At 46.8% G+C, this 20918-nt stretch overlaps 1 protein-coding gene across 2 annotated transcripts in view; it reads right to left on the bottom strand.

The window, feature by feature from the left end:
* The window catches only part of SLCO2A1 (solute carrier organic anion transporter family member 2A1), a 105424-nt gene that overhangs the window by 69665 nt on the left and 14841 nt on the right, over window positions 1–20918 (bottom strand). The window contains exons 1-2 of one of the 2 annotated variants that reach the window (XM_090053303.1): window positions 389–407; window positions 145–266 (exon numbers count right to left, since the gene is read on the bottom strand). In XM_090053303.1, coding sequence (XP_089909429.1) covers window positions 145–240 — 96 coding nt within the window. In that variant the 5' untranslated portion in view covers window positions 241–266; window positions 389–407. Of the gene's footprint in view, window positions 1–144; window positions 267–388; window positions 408–20918 lie in introns of those variants that run through there. The other variant, XM_090053302.1, reaches the window with a different exon arrangement.

Below are 20918 nucleotides of genomic sequence, written 5' to 3'. Positions count from 1 at the left end.
AGAGGACCAGAGAGCATGAAATGCTGCACTTAACAAACACACTTGTTCTCCGAGCTGAACCTAGGAGCAGTGTTGCTGTCTCTCCCAAGCACCAAAGAGCAAAAAGCAATGTACAGCCTCCGGGAGGGAAGTTTAGCTCCTTACCTTGATATTGCACAGGATGTTCCGGTAACAGGTGCGAGAGCCTTGGGGGCTGCTGCTGCTGCCTTGACCTTTGTTGTTTTCAGGCTGAGCTCCCATGGCTTGATCAGCAACCCTGTTGGAGGCTAATGCATACACTTAGTTAGTTCCTTTCTCCTGCCCCCAACTTCCCAGCGAACGTGAAGCGTGCTGCAATGCTGAAGCACTGAGCTGTCTGGATGCTTCCAAGAAAGTTAGTGATATAAACCTCTCTCCCCGCTTTCCTTCCTCCAGCTTGGAGTCTAGTAAATCAGTACTGAAAGCTGTCCAAGCCCACGAGACTTAGTGAGTGAGGGAGCATGAGCTTGTGAAGTTTTTATAAGTCTGTTCTCTGGAGTGATGATGAAACTTCATTTCTCCTCCCTCTTTTCTTTTGTGTCGAGAGGGAACTTTAAAGACACAGAGAGCGGCTGTGAAGCTCACGCTGCCCCTCCAAGCAGGTATGTCTCATGGTCTGTCCTCTCTGATGCTGCAGCTGCAGGTCCCCTCCCCAGCAGACTACAAGAGTTATAAAGGATATAGAGGACAATAAAGGAGATAATGTCTGTCTTTATATGTATACAAGTAAATATAGCCCTCTTGGCTAAAACATATCCACCCCAAGAAGGATATTTGCAGCCCCAAATGATCCTCTTCTCTCTCTCAAACAATCCCCTTCTCCATGCAGGAGATTCCTGTGAAAGGCTAAAAAGAGCAATAGACCTCGCAGAAGTACATTAGGGGCTTTACTATTCCCAGTGTAGTCTGTATGGAAGACACTGATATGATGCAGTGACAGCCAACACGACAGAGCCACACAGAGAAGGAGCCAAGTTCAGGCTTTCCCCAGGGAAAATGTACAGATGTGTGTATGGCAGACTGCATTTACATTAACCTGCATTTGGGATTTCCAGCACAAGGAAGGATCTTTTGGACACAGCTCATGAGAGAGAGGAAGAATTCCCTGCCCCGGAGCGCTGGGAGGTACGCAGCCTGCAGAGCTCCAGCACACCCTGCTTCTATGCGCTTGGAAAAAAACCTGCCTTTGGGAAGTTCCTGGGATCTGGCTTTTTCCAAGAGCATGCTGGGCTTATGTTTGCATGGAGAATTGATTTGTATGAACAGCTTTGTGCAGAGAGAGAGAAGTGACAGGCAGGAGGAGGAGAGCAGGCTCACGTCTCCTGAAGGGGAGGAGCCCATGCCAGGTCTCAAGCTGAACATTGCCTCAGCTGTGTCAGCCCCTAGCAGAGGACACCTAAGGCATCCTGCTGTGTGCGGTCATGTGGGGGCAGAGGAACCCCTGGGAAGCAGATTGCTGATGGACGTTTTCCTAGGATACCTTTGCACTGAACACACCACTTGTCCATTCAGGAAACCACTGCTTCCCAAGGGCTGTGCCGCTCAGGGTCTGGTCTTAGGGACACTTATAGGCTGCTTTGTGTCCCTAACACAGAGTGCCCACTCCTCTGGATCCCTCTGCCCATGGTGCAGCCACCCAAAAAATCAGTGAGGCTGCGGGAGAAGCCTCCCTGTACATCAAAGTTCAGATATACACTACCTCCCCCAGCCAGGCTTGCTGACAAAATAAGCCCTGTGCCCTTGGACACACCAGATGGGCCCTCTGGCAAAGAAGACTGCCCAGGAATGGCTTCAAGCGTCTTGGAGTGGATTTGAGGCTGCAGAGAAGATGGCTCAGCCTCTTGCAAGGCCAAGGGGTAGGGCTCGTTTTGTTCGCAGCAACGCTAAGGTCAGGAGCAGGGCCATGTTGACATGCCCAGTGCATAGCTTGACACAGGGTAGTCAGTGCTGGTAGCAGAGCTGAGCAAATAGGTCCTGTGAAACAATTTGAGTGGCTAGCTGGGGCTCTGTTTCACACAGTGAGCCTCCAAACTGCTACAAGAGATCAGAGATGATGAGACAGTTCAGCAGGGGTCAGAAGGAAACATGGCATGTATCCACCTAACCAGAATGCCCCGAATTTCTAACAGTAAATGCCAAGGCACTAAGAAGCACAGCTTTGAAAAAGCCATAAATCCTACCAAACCTGGCCTTAAGGGACCTAACTAATTAATGAGATGACAGCAATTCATCAAGTCTGTGGAGCGGGGACAGGGAAGGAGTCTGACGCTTTCCTTTGAAGCACGTGGTGCCGGCTCGCATGCACGGACAGGGAGTACTGGCTTAGACTGCGAGTCCCATGTCCTCTGCTTGGAAACTGCCCATAAGCAGATGCTGAGTGCTCCACATTTATCCATTTCTACCATTCACTGGTATCAATGAGCTGCGACTGGTCAGATGGGTCACAATGGCATGGTTTCCATTTCCTGTTGGGAAGAGCATGCTAGCACACCTAATACAAATGCTGACATTTTCTTCTCGTAAGGGTTGGTCAATAAACCCTGGATCTCTGATGTTTGCAGAAAGCACAAGGCAGGGCAGGCTGAGTGCAGTCAATGCTGCTTCATTTAAAAATGCAACATCAAGCCATACAGCATCTTTTTGTGGCACCTGGCCAATGCCAGTGACAGAACTGCAAACTGAGCTACTGTGAGTGCCTGGACATAGGGCGAAAGGCCTCTCACCTGGAGATGCTTTGCATGGTGCGGAGCAATGAGACACGACTCTGGGTAGGAGATGCAGACATTTGAAGCCATTTTAACGGGCAGCAGCTCTTACATTCTAATTCTTGGACGTGGGCCAGCTGAGAGCATCGCGTACATAGCAAAACCGCTGCAATGGACTTTAGCAATGGAGGAAGCACTTTTGCTACATTCCCAGCTTGTCCATGTGCAGCAATGAGACCACAATAGCTACTGCCTGTTTGAAATGTTCCTTTCCTGAAACAGCTCCAAATGTACACGTGTCTGTGCTCCTTTAGAAAATGACTTGCTGGACCTCAATTTAAGACTGAGCAGTTACAGCTGGAAAAGGGGCCTAAAAGCTTGTCCCCAAGGCTTGTGAGTGATTTGACAGAAGGGCTTTAAAGATAAAATAACATAAATAAAAACCAAACCAAACCCACGTGCATGTCCCTTTTTCCTTGCCACTTGAAGGTGCTAACTGAAGCAAGCAGGTTGCCAGACCTGGGGGCCTGCCACTGTCCTCCCTTAAATGCTTCAGCTCATTCACCATCCCTTTCCCATGAAGTGCCAAGCTGCGGCTTCCCTCAATTCTTAGGAAGGCTGCAGATGAATTCGTGCCTACATGAGCTCATCTGGAGAAGAGGAGCTATCTGTATGATCAGAGTCTTAAAAGGCAAGCCATTTGAAGAAAGGCTGAGGGATCTGGGACTCTTCAGCCTGAGAAAATAGGCTGAGAGGGGTCCTGGTAGCAGCTACACTAGGGGAGTAATCAAGGGCTCAGTGAGCAACTGTTCACCAGGGCACCTGAGGGGAAAGCCAGGAGTAATGGCCACAAACTCCTGGAAGATCGAGTCAGGCTCAACGTTAGGAAAAACTCCTTCACAGTCACGGTGTCCAGACTGGGGAATAAGCTCCCTCCAAAGGTGGTGCAATCACCTACTCTGAAAATCTTCAAGAGGAAACTATACAGTCATCTTGCTGGCATCACCTGACCCCCAGTTATCTTCCCTGCTTGGTGCAGGGGGCTGGACCTGATGATCTCCGGAGGTCCCTTCCGGCCTCACAGTCTATGAATCTATGGAGGTGCAGCAACAACCAGGATGGGGAAGAGGGCACTGGGACCAGCATGTGCTCTCCGCAGGTCATCTGCCTGTCTGAAAGCAGCTTCTTTCTCTCTTGAACTGCTCCTAGTATCATATATGGCCACGAGAGGGCACATTTCAATAACAGCAAAAATTACATGGACGTGGTGCTATTGTGCAGCAGAGGACGCAGGACCCCGGTGTTCTCAGCCTGGCCCTAACACTAATCCCTTGGCTTGCCATAAACAAATCATTTACCCTTCCTGCCATCATTTTGCCAGCCATAAACAAGAGGTCATAGTGATTTACCAGGCTGAGTCGCACCAAACAAGTAATATCTGCAGCACTCTGCCCCAGAGTGAGTGACCACATGAGCCTAGGGCACCAGAGGCTTCAGCACAATACATGCGAGATTCCTTAAACATCTGCCCCTTAGGACAGACCTTGCATGTGCTGCACTGAGTGGAATAGGTGGCAAGATAAAGTTTCCATCTCCTGCCACTCCTCCAAATACACTCCATGTGGGTCTGGCCTGGAGGGAACGTGTCTTCTATCCTATAACAAGATGAAGCAACTCCATGAATTAGCTAACCTGCTCTTTAAAGCTGCATCACTGCAACAGGTACAAGGCAGAGCCCTTTTATAATTGCAATGTCCATACAGCAGCTGTTTCAGCCAATAGCTTCATGCCTTGCTCACAATTTCACTTGCATTCTCATGGACTGAGCTGGTGAAAACATACTCCAAAGAGTATACACATAGCACCTGACAAAACATTTACTGCATAACAGGTGGGCAGGACGCAGGGCAGAAATACCTCTTTGCAATGACAGCCTAAAGCCATTCACTACTGTCAAATTCCTTGCCACTGGACCGGGGTTCCCTCGACTCACATGCACTTCTATATAGGATAATGTGGGGTAATGCTAGACCTCAGGTTCTCCCTCACCTTCACTTGTGCTTGTGCCAAGCAACCCTGAAGTGGTTAAGTGTCTACAAGAGGAAGCGGAAGAAGTTCAGCATGTCAAAGGCTTGTCCCTATTTTAAATGCATCATTGCTTAGCAAATGCTCCCATCGCATCGTGGAACTCAATGTCCTTAGACAGATGCCAGAGGGTTTGTACTCAGGGAGGGGGCAGTGCAGTGAAGATGTGTAGCCAGAATCCACCCAGTCTTTCCTCAAAAGAAGGCCAGGACGAGAGGGCCACAAATAAGAGCCACCTACCCATTCAGGGAGCTGGAAACAGGAAGGGACGGACAAGCAGCTTCCCCTTTCACAGAGTACTAGTAGGGTTTGATCTGTGGACACTCAGAACCATGGTCCTTCCCTGATGCCCAGGCTTACACAAACCTTTTCCATGACACAGGGACTGTGCAGGCATGCCCTATGCAACCAGCTCGCTGCCTACGTGGTCTTTACGAGGGACCAAGCGGTGCGGACGGCCTTGTTCCAACCTCCTACAACTTGGTGCCTTGTGTTCAGAAAGCTTTAACCATGTGACATGGGTTTGGCTGCCTTGTTACATATTCCAGCACTCAACAAAGCAAAATGTGAACCCACAGGACAAGTCTTCTCAGGAGATGGCCATGAAGCTACCATCCAGAAAGCATCTATACTGAAGGGGACCACCGTCTGTAAAGCCACTGATGCCAACAGAGCAACTGGGAGGGTAAGGGTGTCAGAATATGCCCCAATGGAGCACTGCAATACACCTGCCTCTCCTTCATGAAAGGCATCCCAAAAAGTGTCATCTTTGCTGCATCTTGCACTCTCCAGTCATGGAGGGAGGTAGCCAATGGCCTCATGACTCTCCACAATAACACTGCGGTTACTTAAGCCACCAAAACAAATGCCAGGCCGTATGCCAACAGAGCTGCTCTTGTTTTTGCCATGTATGCCTATTCATATACTTGCAACTGGGTGAGAGGAGATGGCATCAACACCTGACACTGGAGGTACTGGTCATCTGACTAAAGAGAAGGGTGCTCAAGAACACAGGTGTCTGACTGTCACACAAAGCCTGGATGAATACACAGACCAGTATGTACCAGCAGTAACCAGATTCCTGGCCAGATTCAAGCTGCCAGCACACCATGCTGTCCTCCAGTTTTTCACCACACCTAGGTGATGTGCTCTCCTTCCCTTGTCTTCTGCTTTTCCCTTATCTTCACCAATGCACTTTAGACATTTGATTAAGGATTAATCCAAAGTGGTGAAAGCAAAAATGTACTGGAAGTAGGAATGTAGGAAGTCACACTTTGCAGAAGAGGAGATGCATAGTTTTGCTTTTCTGGGATACACTAGGTGTGTCTACACATGCAAATACTGCTGGATGGGTTTACTCCACAGTAATTTACTGCAGAGTAAACTGACCCGGGGCAGGCATGTAAATATTCAGGCATTTGGGAGCAGATTTGCAGGTAGCCAATTAACTGTGGAGTAGAGCAAATTACTGCATGTGTAGAGGGGGATGCTTACTGCGCAGTAAAGGGGCTCATGTAGACGTGCCCTGTGGATGATTTCAGAAGTGGACTTTGATACAAGAGTGCTGACATCCTAATTACTTACTCTTAGTTTGTGTGAAGATGCAGGGTGGGAGCTATGAAATTATGCAAGAACAGCAGCTGGTACTGTGAAGTCCGAGATAAAGCTTTATGATAACAATGATTAAGAGACAGTGGAAAATTATACTACAGTATTGCAAAGAATGGCACTAGGTTTTGTAAAGCAACCAAAAAAAGTTCCTAGTTCTGACCAACTGATCAAGTCTTGAAAAGGAAAAGGCTCAGAAAACCAGTGACATCTCTCCTCCAGAGTTTTTTCCTTCCTGCAGTCCTTCCCGATTTATAAGCACCTGCCCCATACAAATGACTCATGCAAAGACTGCCTGCTGTACAACTCAAACCTGTTCTGGGATAGGTTTGCAGCAGGCAGTCTTTGCCTGCATACTGTTCAGTAATGTACTCATTAATATGACACATTCTCCTGGTCTATTTCTGAATAAGCGAGTTTGGAGCACTCCAATGAATGTTTTTCTTTGGCTCGCTGCTGCCTGACTCTTAATGCCTTATCTAGCTAGCGTAAATAATTTAGTAAAACCTGGAAAAACTCGAATTCTAATGAGGGAATAATTGCTCTAGCTCCAATTATAAAGGTGCATAGAGTTTGGAGACTCTTATGGTACAGTATGTATCCCAGCCATTTGAGAACGACTAAATAGGTGCCCAAACCATTCTTTGCAGTACTGTGGTATAATTTTGGAGCAAGTCAATAATCACGACGGAGTAGTTGATAACTATATCCTTTGCTCAAGGGCTATTTTGTGTTAAGGAACATGATACCCAAGGAGTCTCTTTACCAGTCAACTCCACATGGAGCTGAAGTGCTTTTCTGGGAGGGTCAAAGTCCCTTAATCAGAAGGGTTTCTCTCTGACTTCACTTGTGCAGACACAAACAAAAATTTCTGCATAGGAATTTGCATTCAGGCTGACTTTGATCCTCTATGTATGAGGTGGGGCATTTTACTGGCCAAAGGTAGGGCAGGCAGCATCTCCTGTGATGATATCTTTCAATGTTTGTAACCAAAATGGCTTTGATCACAATGCATTCCTAAATCTTAGGCACCCACTTTGCTAGAGCACCCCATCTGCATTGTGCAAGAGAAAATCTGACTTTCCTTTGCGGTGCAGCCTTCAGAGGATTACAGATGGACTTTGTTTCAATGGCTGTTGCTCTACCACGTTAAGACCATTACGAGTGTCAAGTCAGACCTACCAAATAGAGGTGTAACTAGCCATGTTACTCTGGAGTCAAGTAGAAAGAAGAGTAGATTTGCACCTTATAGACTAACCCAAGCAGATCAGATATAGATATGATCACAAGCTTTTGTGAGCTGAAGCTTTTTTTCTCCTCAGATGCTGTGAAAGGACATGGAGAAAATCGAGTATGAGAGAAAGATCATAATACAAAAGAAGGGGAGGCCAGAGATTATTAGATTCAGCATTGATGTGCAATGAACATTTCAGCAAAATTTCTACAAACTCTTTGGCCTTATCCTCTTTCTGCCAGCCCACCCACCCAACATGTCCCCTCTATCCAATGGCAGGTTTGGGAAAGGTAAATGTCCTTAGGCTGGTTGGGGAAGTTTTGAGAGGGAATGTGTTTTCCTGGTTCCATGAAAGACTCCCAGTATTACCCCAGTACAGGCTCTTCCAAGTCCTGGACTGGGACTTGGAAACACAGCTGGTTGGGAAATTTTCAATAAAAGGTTTTTTCCCCCACCATTGGAAGCTTCTCAAGTGTCAAGACAGAAAGCTTTTAAATAACTGCATTTATTCTGATGAACCTTTCACGGATTTCTTCCCAAGTCCAGGATAGACTTTCTAGAAGGAGAGAAAGCTCCATCCTACAATAACCTTGCAGGTACAGCAATCATTCAGGAGATGGGAAATCAAAGTTTGAGTTCCTGTTCTGCCCAGTTCAAAGTAGAGACTGAAGATATCTCTTCCCCTATCCCAAGGTGCACAATGTTCCCGTTGAGAAGACATAGAAGATTTAAAGAGGGGTATAAACCACTGCGTACCAACCAAACCCACTTACAGTTAGAAGCGACATTCCCCTGTGGACAACACCACAGCTGTCCACTCAGGTTTACGTCATCTAGACATTTTTTGAGAATTGGTGTTGGATTAACTGAACCACTGGTCTGATCTGTCTTGTAAGCCCCTATGTTTCTACACCAAAGGCTGGCCTAAGGTCATTGGGAAGGGTAAGAGACATGATTTTTGAGATAATTACACCACAAACTCAGCTAACTCCTTATATACAAGCAGTGTGTGGGAAGAAAATGAATTAAGTCAACCCATAGCTACTGGCTGCAGAAATACAGTGCAGCTGCTTCTACCTTTCAGCTCTAGTCAATATTAGTTCATATCACTGTTAGCAAGGCTATTGTTGCAAGGACAAAAGCTAGACACTCAAGATCAATTATAAAAATGAAGCCTAGGATTCTCTTTCCCAAGGGAGGTAGAAGGACTGGGCTGGGTTGGGCTGGCACACTCCTCTATGAACCTCTTCCAGGTCATAAACAACACTGTAGATTTAATATTATTTGGGAACAAAGACTGTCATAAAAACCAAATAAGGGCCATTTATTATTATTATTATTATTGGACAAATAAGAACAACCATGACCACCAAAATTAAGACCAGGTTGAGTATTACAGTTTGGCAGGAAGCTGGCAGTGATAAAATAGGTCTAATTTTGATGGACTATTGGTTTCATTCAATGTAAAAATGCTCTGTTCTTGGGTAGGCAGGATGAGATTTCTCTAAACATATGCAAGGTCAGTTGGGCTCAGAGCACATGCTTAAGTAAGATTTCAGTAGATGGGCTTAAGTGTGAACTGGCACTTTTGGAAGCAAGAGCCCGCAGCAGTGTATGCTCTTTATTGACGATAATATATATTGGGTTGATCCCTGTGCAAGGAATACACTGGAAGGAAGTTCCCTTTCACACACCCTTGGCTCACTTGTGCACGAGCAGCACACAATCACTCCTGGAATGATTACTTTGCAATGACTAATTGGTAGCCATTAGTTAAACCATTGAAGCACCTTTGTGTAGTTAATGACTGACCTATGTCCAACATGCGCCTTGAGTGACTCACTGTTAGCGACACCTGCCCCACAGACCACAAGTATCTGAACAACCAGCCTTGCAACATTACCTGCTCCCATCAGGTTCTTTGCACCTCCCTCGCCATCACCAGCCACAACCACAGAAGTTCTGCAGGCCAAACAATGTCATCAACTACGCTGTGTTGCCCCATTGTTAGTGGTTCTCAGTGCTGGTAACACCTCTGCAAACCTATCCCAGAGTAGGAAGTTATGCAGGTGACAGGTAGCAAGGCCACAGAACGCATTCAATTATTTTCTTTTCTATTTAAATGAGCTCTCATGGACTGATAGTAAATAAGTCTCAGCTACCATCTAGTGAGAAGAAGAATTTCAGTCTCTGGATATACAAAGACTCCATTCTGTGCAGAGCCAGCGCTCTACAAGGGTGAGAACAGGAAGAGGCTACCTGGAATCTCCATCCCAGGAAATTTTCAAGGGCAGGTTGGCTGGGCTGCTTTATGATCCTACCGTGAGCAAGGGGCTAGATTATATGACCTTGTGAGGTTCCTTCCTACCCTACTTTCCCATGATCCTATTAAACTAAAATTACAGACCTCCAACAATATGTTGTGTCAGACTTTCTGCTGAAATGAGAAATTCTGCCTCATCTTGAATTCTCTATTGCCATTTCACCTTCCTCATTTGAGTCTTGGCGAACACTGCAGTTTGGCCTGCGGGCTTTGTGCATTGAAAGGAACTGATTTATAGCATGGAAAAGGAGGGAGGAATTTAGTTTCAAATTCATTTTTATGATGCTTTGTTAAGCCATACAGCTAAAGTTAAGTACCTGGCAGGATCATCACAAATTTATGGGGGTGGGTTAATTTCATGGGGCTCCTGTGGCTACATTTCTTTTGAGGTACTTGAATTAGTTCCTGGTTATACTTTGCATTGCCACAGCATAGCACAGAGCCTGGTAATTCATTCAATTGAAGGAGAAGAATTTACTGGGGTGAACTGTGTAAGAGCACAAAGACCAGTGACATTTCCACATGCCCAGATTACATTTGCTGATCTGTGACAGGACACACCTTGGTGACAACATTAGTCTTGCCCTGATCTCGCTTCAGCCTCCCAGGTCTCTCACTACTGCCTTGTCTGCTACGCCCTGACGGTGTTAATCAAGTGGGGAGGCTGCCCCTAAAGGCTGGTGCTCTTTCTGGTTCTCTTCTCCTCCCTGGGCTGGACTTGACTCACTTGACTTGGGGCTCTGACCCCACTACACATGGTCTCTCTTTGTGGCTCCAACTCCTCCAGCCTTACGGGCGGAGGCTGATCCCCTACAGCCCTGCCCATGCCTCACAGGTGTTATTCTGTCCACGGTTTTCTCTTCTCTTGCAGGCCTCAGCCTTCTTGGCTTTAGCCTATTGTTACTCAAGCTGCTAATCTCTAGCCCTGGCCCGCTTATTCCGGTCTAGCTTTCTCAGCCTCAGCCTTCACTTTTGATTCACTCTCCAGGCCCTCTCTCTTTCTCTGGGCACCTGGCCCTGTCTCATGTTACCCCAGCCCGTGGCCCTGTCTCATGATGTCCTAGCCCCTGGCCCAGGCAAGGCTGCTCCTGGTCCCTCCCAGCCCTCTGCCTGCCCTGGCCCAGGCAAGGCTACTCTTGCTTTGTCAGCCCCTGACCTTTGAACTGGGCTTCCCTGGTCACATATTGCTCTGCAGCTGGCCTCTAGCCCAGCTGCTGACTAAACTGCAGCCCTACAATGCTGACTTCCTCTCTCTCAAGTAACAGGGTTTAGGGATCCCTGCTACATGATGCCTTTTCATGGGAGGCAGGGATGGATGGCAGTGTGAAATCAGGAGAGAACAGCTGGGAGCATTTTTAGCAATACCTGCTCAGATGATCCTAAAAGTGCTAGTCTTAATTCTCAAGCTGTGAGGAAGTGGAGTTTACAGGACTTTTGCCATCTCCAAATTTTGGGGCCTCAGGTTTCCACTGGGCTCTCCCAGCTGCTGGTGGCTTGAAGGGGCGATTCCAGGACCAAGGGGCAGAGGAGAACGCTCCATGCTGGGGCCTATGAAGAAGCAGCAGATCCAGGGACTCTGCTGGACAGGAGACATTCCTGTCTGGGCAAGACTCTTCAGCTTTACAGCCCCACTTGGAAAAAGGTACTTTAGAAGGCTCTAAAAGCAGGCTTATGTTTCCCCCTTTGCATGGCTGGGCTTGCCCTTCTCCAGATGGGAGCAGCAGAACCAGACACACTGGGACTGACTCATCCTTCCGTTACTCTAAATTCACACTGGCATATACCCTGTCCATGCAGGTGCAACAGTACTGAAGTATACATGGAGGGACGCAGCTACGTTCAGTGGAGCCCTAGAACAACCCGCATCGGGACTGCAAGTCCTCTCAGAAGCAGCTTGTGGTACAGGAGGCTGGGAAGGAGTCCTGATGAAATCCCCCTGCCTCCACCCCACCAGCAGCTTTAATAGCAACCAGAATGCTTCTCTTTTCTTGCATTTTTTTGCCAAAAAATGTTGGGGTTGGGGGGAGGGTTTGCCTTCCAGGGGTGAGGCTCAGACTGGCGGCTCTGTTCCATCTGGTTTTAATCTGGCACTGGACAGTAAGTGAATTCCACGTTTAATTCTTGCTCCCCTCCCTCTACCCACCCCAGTCTTTTCAACAATCATTTGCCTGCTGGTTCCTAAAAAGTAGCACGGCCTGCACACACCCACGCGTGTGCCGCACACGCAGGCATGAGCAGGCCAAAGGCCAGAGGAAAGAACCAAGCTGCTTGTCGCCCAAACAAGAAGAGACGCTTCTGTTTATCCTTGAGGTCAGAGGGAAGTCTGTCTGTGAGAGCAGCGAGTGGTATAACACCACTGGGCTCTCTTCATGCTCATTTAGGCATGAAGCCACGTCATTTCCAGCTGCATTTCTTGATCGCAGCCCTTTGTTTATGCAGTCTTGTTTTATCAGAACAGGCTAACCTGGGCATGTGTCACCGAGGGACTGGTAGGTGCAAGAGTCAGCCACTTAGGCGCCCTATGCAGCAGTGCCTGTAGGGGGGGAGCAAGGACTTGGTTACTATTATGCAGAAACCCCGGATGGGGGGGGCAGATGAATGATACACCCATCTCAGAATAGTTCTGTTGATACAAGTTGTGAGTTATAGGTAGGGACCCACCTGAAATTGTTGTTTCGTGGATTTTGCTGAAGCTGCAAAATCCAGGGGATGCCTGTGAAATCCGTGGAGGGGGGGGGGGGGGAACAGGACACACTTAATAAAAATAAGTTTTTATTATAGTCTTCTCCTCCCAGGTGGGCCTCACAGTCTGCCCAGGAGGGGCAGGTGCAGGCTGGCAGGGGGGCACGGAGGCAACAAACATGATAGAGGCTGCCCTTCCTTCTACCGCCCACAGAGGCCTCTCTGCCAACCAGAGCCAAGGGGCACGGCTGCCATGAAATGCCCATGAAATAGGCTCTTCATGCACAGAAATGGCTTTGTCTTGCTGCGAGTTCAGTAGGTCCCCTTTAGCTTTACCAGAAATCCTTGGGCCTTAAAGCTATGAAGCATGGCTTATTTTCTTAAGTAAAAGCCTATACTTTCATTAGTATACATTCCCACAGAACTGGAAAAAAAAAAAATCAAAAAAAATCAGTGGACTGGTCAAAGTAGCCCTGATGCTACTGTTTGTATTACCTTCCAGAAAATACCAACAGAGAACAGCACCCCACAATGGCACCTGCTGTACAAACACACAATTGCACAGAAACACAGTCCCTGCTCTGAGGAATGTAAAAGCAAAGGGAAGGGGTTTCCCCATTTTATAGCTCTTGCGCAGAGGTCTAAATCTGCAAAAGGCTTCAGGGTTGAGATTTATTTGTCTAAATCCCACATTTAGGCATTTATTTGATTTATACTCTTCCGTTCCCCAAAAAGGGCCCAGGGCAGCTTATGATAAAAGCAGAAGAAATTATAAACACCAGAGAAATATTCAAATAAAATAGTAAAACATAAAATAACACCTCAGACAATGTCCTAGAATTTAACCCTACCTGCTAAGAGCCTGCCTATATATAAATGTCATCAAGAGCTCCCACAAGATATCCAGGCAGTGGCTCTGATGGGCCTCAAAGGGAAGGGCGTTCCAGAGCTGAGGAGCAATTACTAAGAACATCTTCCCACCCAGTTTCGCCAAATGAATGTGGCACCTAGATGCAGCTTGCACGAGGTTGCCGGAACAGTTTCATAGTTTCTAGGGTCGGAAGGGACCTGAACAGATCATCAAGTCCAACCCCCTACCATGGGCAGGAATGGGGGTCAAGGTACCCCATTACCTGCAACAGGAAAGGCCTGCAATCAGATTCAGGCAGTGGTGCAAAAGGTAACTGCCTTGAAAGTTAAAGTAAGATCCATGAGGCATGGGTATGGCTGTGGGGGAGGCTGGAGACCATGATTAATACTCCTAAATCACTACTAAGGCTAGGAGGCCATGATTTTGGCCAGTAGGGCCACTATCAGTGCAGTGAGGTGCAGGTGCCAGTGAGACACAGAATTTGGATTTACAAACTTGGGGCTTATTGGCATGAGAAAGAACTGGGTGTCCAGCTAAGCCAGTTGAGTGAGGCTGAGTGCAGATGACCTGGGGGGGGGGGTGCGGGGGGACCTCCGAAAGCAATGTACAGGTCAAGATTTGTCAGGTCTGAGAACCTGGAGTTGTGCAGGGTTAGTTCAGCCACCAGGGCTTTATAGGTCAATACCAGCACCTCAAATACTGCCCAGAAAACTCTTCAAAGGCTTCAGAGAAGGGAAGCAGAGAAGGGAAGCAGGAGGGAGTGAAATGAGCAGAGAGGAGTCATTTAGGACTAGGAAAGGAACTGAGTAGGGCAAGGCATGGGCAATGGTGAAGCAGCCTGAAGGCCCACAGAAGGAGCAGGGATGGATTACAGCAAATCTAATAGAGCTGGGGGGGAGGGGGGAATAAAGAGAGCAAAACATGGCAGTATTAGGAGCTCTCGCTTGGGCAGCACCCTTCTAGCTCTAGTCTTACTGCTGCTCACAACACTTCCCGTGAGTTTGCTGGGGCTGAGCTTCCACCTCTGTGTATCTGTTGCTCATGCACATCTGTGCACAAGTCTTTGCAAAGATTAAACATGAGCCCTACCGGCCTGAATACTCAGACAGAGAATTTTAAGTTTACAGGAAGTATGAACAAAGGCCTGGCAGAGACAGCCTGGGTTGGACTCCGGTTCCTTGCTCTCCTAGCAAGCAAGATTATATTCCTATATAAAGCAGCTTGCGAGATACAGGATGGGGTGTTGTGTGACCACAGGGGTCAAAATTTGCTGCCAGAGCACAGGCACAAAGGCAAGTGGGTGAGCCAGACAAGGGGTCACCCTACTCCCTCTGCAACCAGGACTGGGCAGGTGCATCACTCCATATACAGAACGACACACTCCTGGGGCATGCATGTGGGAATGGATGCACACACTCAGCCATGGGCAGATCTAGGATTTTGAAAAGGGGGTACAGCTGGTGTGGCACATCACATAAACACATCATTCTCCAGTTAAACAGAAATTAGAAGCTTTACTAATATGCTAGAGGATCTAATGCTATACTATTCAGTTTATGATCAAAACAAAACCAAATATATATTTATTAGAAAGTGCATTAATTTGCTCGATTAAGTTAACAAAAACCCACAACTAACTAGACAAAGACAGTCAAAAGACAATGTTTCATTGATCCTGCGGTTATTCTAGCTAAATGTATATATCTTATTCAGATTCATAAAACAAAATTTAGCCTTTCTGAGCTTTTGGATAGTGCCACCAATACTTCACTGTCAGTCTCTTCTACACCTGAGTTAATTACCAGATTTGAGTTCAGGTTTTTAGCTAGAGCTAAAAACAGTCAACAGGACTATGAAATAGAAGAGACATTACTAGGAATGGCTATAGCAGACAAAAAAAAATTGCAGAAGAAAGGACAGTTTGAATAGTTGAGTATTAAGACTATTAGAAAGTAGAGAGGGTTGTTAACACCTGCAGAATGAAGAGAGATTAACAGGAAATCAGGTAGATTATAATGAACTGTGAAGTCAACTGACCTCCTCACTGCTGCCTGAATAGCAGGTTTTAAAACTGGGGTGGAACAAATAAAAAGCAAAGGCTGGGTAGGGGTGCAAATGCACCACTGCAACCTCCACCTTGACTCCCAGATCTGCCTTTGCACATCTACCTTGTGTCGATAACTCTGATGATGACAGAAGATTTCTGGATCTGCCAACATTTTATATTTGATCAAAAGCATGGCATGAAGAACAACTCAACATGACCCAAAGCAACTGTTGCTTGGAAACCAAACCAACCTGACTCTCAATCGAATATGGTTTTTCATCCCAATGGGAATCTTTCTGCTTGGGGACAAGGAAGCAGAAGAGGTCCAAGCAACATTACCTTGGGTTAGTCTAGATTAGGAAGAGAGGTTGAAGTTAGGCCACCATCAGAAAAGACATGTTGTATGACCCTGTCCTGCTCCCTATCAGAGAAAAGTGTTAGCAATCCAGGGTCCCCATTAGGGATGACTCCAACCAATGAGTGTTAACATACTTCTGCCCTGCCTCCTAAATCAAACTTCCCATGGGATGGTGCTGAAGGCAAGGTGTTTGCTATGGCAATAAATAAGGAACATAAAATGTGAAAGTTATAACTGGGCCCTAAAGGTGATTTAAGAGCCTGGAAACCAGAAGGACATGATTTGGGCAGGCTGAGATGTTAAAAGTGACAGGGTGAGAGGCTGAACGCTTACATTTCTACTGAGTGCTATAAATGAACCCAGGGAAAATAAGCTTAGATGAGTCTCGCAGAAATTCACTCTCTCTCTCAAACATAATTTCTTTCCATTTGGACTCTGTGTTTGAATAACTTGTTTTTGTTCGTAATTGCGCTATTTGAGTTTGAAAAATCAAACTCACCTCTGATACAACGGCACAGAGGTAACAGGCATCCAGGTCCCATCCAAATAATTTGAGTTAAACTAGGGATGAGTTTGACCATCAAATTATTTGGATGGGACCTGGATGCCTGTTACTTATTATTTTTAATGGAAACTGGGCATCAAAATCTCTTAAGACAGCTATAAAAGTGCTGGGCTTTGGCCATTTTGCTCTAAACAGCTCAGAGAGGTAGTGTAGATGACCATTTGGAGAAGGAAGTAAAAGATGGGTATTTGGAACATATTTCACCTTAGGACTCTGAGTCCGAAAGGTCAGAGATGAAGAAATCCTTTCCCATAACTTACATAATTTGCATGACTGCCACCAGACACATAGATGATAAATGTCTGCTGACCATGAGTGAGAGCCTATCCAGACCACTAAGTGCAATGCTCTTGGTATGTGTCACATGGGTCACTGCTTAATGAAGCTGTGGTACTACATTCATTAAGCTCTTTGCTAGAGTAATGTTTAATCGCACACCCCAGGGCTACTGTTATGCTCTCAGGAGCACCTACAAGGTCCAGTCAGGCACCTGGACATGCAACAGATGCAGACCTGAAGGGAGACCATTTCTGCCTAAAATACCAGTACCCTATATTAGGAGCAATTGAAGGCTGTAGACAGCTGCCACCATTCAAAGCAGGATCACATTTCCAAGGAAGTGCTTTGTGCAAATGTGAGGACACAGAATTTAACTCTGCTCCCCACTAGGAAACATTACAAGCATCTACTTATTCAGAGTACAATGCCCCAAGGAAGACTTGTACAGCTTAGAAAGGTAAATATTTAATATCTTTGTTGTCTCCTGCAATAATTCCCTAATCCTGTCAACTATCTTTTCCTATGTGGTGTTTTACGGAAGTGGCTTCAGACATCACGAAATGTCACCATCACTGGTCACCCTAGGTCTGCAGCAGTGTAATCCAGTCCTGCTTGCCAGTGCTAGTGGGATGAACCCAAAAGCCCAAAAATGGAGCTGGGCCAGGAAGATGGCTCCAGCCTCTTTCTCAGGTGCCCTCCCTGCCCTGGCTCTGGAGCTCCTGCACAACTCCACATGTCGGAGTTGCAGCAGCATTTATGCCCGTTACTAGGAGAATGGCAGCACCCGCCAAGGTTTGCTCCATGCTGCTTGACAGCGCTTTGAAAATGACCCTTGCATGCAAGACCCAGACAGAAGAGATGAAAGAAGAGGAATCCTGTGAACTACCATGTTTTCTTACACACAACACGTACCTTTTTTCAGCTGCTGGAGATATAATGTGCAAGCCTAAATGGAGGAAATCTGACAACAGCAGTTTCTGCTGCTTAAGCTTTTGTCAGGGAAAGAGTGAGTAAAGCTGCTTGTGCTGCATGCCGGACTCCCTGGCTGTGGACACTTCCCTTTATCCCCTGGCAGAGGCTCAAGAAAAATGTTTCTTGAGAGACAGAATGAAGAAAAAAGAAGATGCACATTTCATTTAGGGTCAGGTTGCATGCAAGAACATACAGCATCTGACCCTAATGTTAATACTTTAAAAAGTATTAACATTGACTTGAGCAGGGTGAGAGATACACTAAAGCACTTAAGTCCATGATATAATTATACAACAATGCAAGGGCTGCCATAAAGAAGAGGGAAAGCACCTTTTCTCTCTTGCTGCAGAGAGGAGGTGGCAGATCAATGGCTTGAAGTTGCAGCAAAGGAAGCTTAGATTGGATATCTGGAAAAAATTCTCCAATATTCTAATAGTGAGGCAGTGTAATAGGCTGCCTAGGGGAGTTGCAGATTCTCCATCACAAGGTGTTCAGCAAGAGGTTGGACAGCCACTGGTCGTGGATGATTTAGGTGTGGCTATGCCTATATTCTACCATGGGTATTTCCCGTGATTCTGGGCTTTGCTGGCTGCTCCTTCCCACCTGCCTTTTCTTTTCAGCTGTGTTAGGGTGTTATTAAGCCTTCTCAGAGCCATTGGGCATGGGCTAAAGTCAAAGCTGGGGACTTCCACTGGGGTATGTTGATTCTCCTGCTAGGAGCAAAGCTGAAGGTTCTGGGCTAGAGTATCTTGGCCTGCCGCTCAGGGTCTGTATTTGGGGGTAGGAAGAAATTTTATGCTGTGGTCAGATTGATATGGATTAGAGGGGGGACAGAGCTTGCTTTCCTCTGTAGTGGGGTGCATAGGCCTCTACCTGGGGCCTCATGCTGACTGCATAGTAGCTCATTACTATTGCATAGTAGCATCACATGGCATGAAGCATGATGTGACACTACTGTGCTGTAGTAATGAGCCAAGAAGCTGTTTAGGGATGCTTCAGCACAGTAACACTGGTTACGGCGCAGTCATTTAGTACTTGTGTATGCAAGTACTAAATGACTGTGCACAGTCAGTGTCTCGTGTAGACACGGCCATTGACAGCTTCTTATACAAGCAGGACATTGGCTGCTGTGGATCCCCTCATTTACTTGTGGCAGGTTGGGGGGGTTAGGTGTACACTGCATCAGGTTTGATGGCAGCCTTATGTAGAGTTTAGTTTATGGTTGTACAGGGTGTTTTGGACAGGGATGATCCTGCCTCAGGCAGGGGATTGGACTAGATGATCTCAAGAAGTCCCTTCCACCCCTACTTCTCTATGACTCTATGATATATTTTACAGGCTGACAATGCTGTGAATGGCACACTGCTAGCACAGTTATAGCTGATCACTTAACACAGACACCCAAGACCTGCAACCAGAGCAGGCAGGAAAGTGTTGACATGCCTTAAGAGTTATGCTCAGGAAACTAGGGAAATTGAACAATAACTAGCAATTTCTCTTTCCCTTCCCAAGCTAACCAGTTATAACTTGAATCCAACGGATCTGGTATCAGCACCAAACAAGGTACTCAACAAGCCATCCACAGAGGCTTAAATATCAAAACATCATTCAAGGAAACTGAATTCTTCTCAGTAACAAATAAGCAACAAGGTGGAATCAATCACTTTACATTACTGTTCCAGTCAGAATTGTTGATCTTATTTCCAAACTGGGAAGGAAAAAGTGTGAATCAAAAACCATCCTTTGCATGCGTGTTTGCGTGAAATGGACCATATGGCTCTGGCTTTGCTTTGACATCATGATACCTGCTCTCGCCTCTGCCTCCACAAGCCAAATTCCAGATTCCTACTATAAATTTATTATTTTTTCCTGCAGTTGAGAGAGACTGAAAGTTGCAACTTGACACGAGACTCGCTAATAGGCAAGGAGCAGGGGTCAGATGGGGGTGAAGTTTGACATCCATGACAGGCTATTGAAATGCCACATAACACTTCTGTGAGGCCTTGAGGGTAGGCTGCAATTGAATACACTCCCCAGAGCAAGGGGCAGTATGTAGCTCCACAGCCTGTGGCCAGAGAGGGATCAGAGTGTGACTAAACTCCTCTACATGGGCTCTTATACTGCCTTCCTCGCTGCAACACCCAAGCGTTGCCCATCAAAGCACTTTGTGGCAAGGTGCCTATCCAATTCAGTAGGTAGCCTGTGCTGGGCAGAGTGATATGCTTGAGTGTGCCACTGCCTGGCTTGGTAAGTTTGTCGAGTTTAAAAAGGAGTTGTCCCCCACAACCCAGAGCTGCAGGGGACAGAATCATAGGATTATAGAAAAAGAGGGTTGGAAGGGACCTCAGGAAGTCATGTCTAGTCTAACTCCCTGCTTAAAGCAGGACCAGCCTCAACTAGATCATCCCAGCCAAGGCTTTGTCTAGTCAGGTCTTAAAAACCTCCAAGGATGGAGAGTCCAAAACCTCTCCAGGTAGCCTCTTCCAGTGTTTTACTACCCTCTGAGTGAGAGAGTTTTTCCTAATATCCAACCTAAACCTCCCTTGCTGCAACTTGAGACCATTACTTCTTGCTCTGTCAATCTCCCCTGTAGGTATTCAAAGCTTTCTGTAAAATTAGACTTTTGCTCACCAAACAGAAAGAAAAAAACCCCATACGTCTCTCTCTCTCTCTATATATATATGACACACATATATATCCATACATATTAGGGCTGTGTGAAACAGCTATGTTTTGTTTCCATTTTGGATTTGGCTGTTTCAGAGGGACAGCAATTCATTTCAGTGTTATGGATCACTGTTCTGTTTTGATTTGGCTGAATCCATTTTGGAGTTTTGATGCTGTTTCAGCGCCGATTTGGAGATTCGGATCAGCTGTGGAGAGGCAGGTACAGCCGGGTGGCTGCAAGTTCTCCTGCGGCTCCTCCAGCTGTTCCCGTCTCTCCCCGAGCGGGGGGGAGCTGTGGGAGAAGCCCCGTGGTTGCCTGGCTTGGCCCCAGCCTCCTGCCACTTTAGAAGGAGGACTGCAGGGCTGTGCCAGACTCTTCCCGGGGGGTGCGGGCCCCCGATCTGCATGCGGGATGACAGCAAGCTGCTGTCCCGCCCCCAGAGCACTGGGATTGGAAGGGAGCTCTAGGACAGATCGCAGACACTGGCCAGCTACACATGTAAA

The sequence above is a fragment of the Crocodylus siamensis genome, chromosome 6, assembly GCF_052110815.1.
Source record: "Crocodylus siamensis isolate JL-2025a chromosome 6, ASM5211081v1, whole genome shotgun sequence".
NCBI classification, from domain to species: Eukaryota; Metazoa; Chordata; order Crocodylia; family Crocodylidae; genus Crocodylus; species Crocodylus siamensis.
Note: the sequence above shows the minus strand (reverse complement) of the source record. Positions and strands in the feature narration are given on the sequence as shown.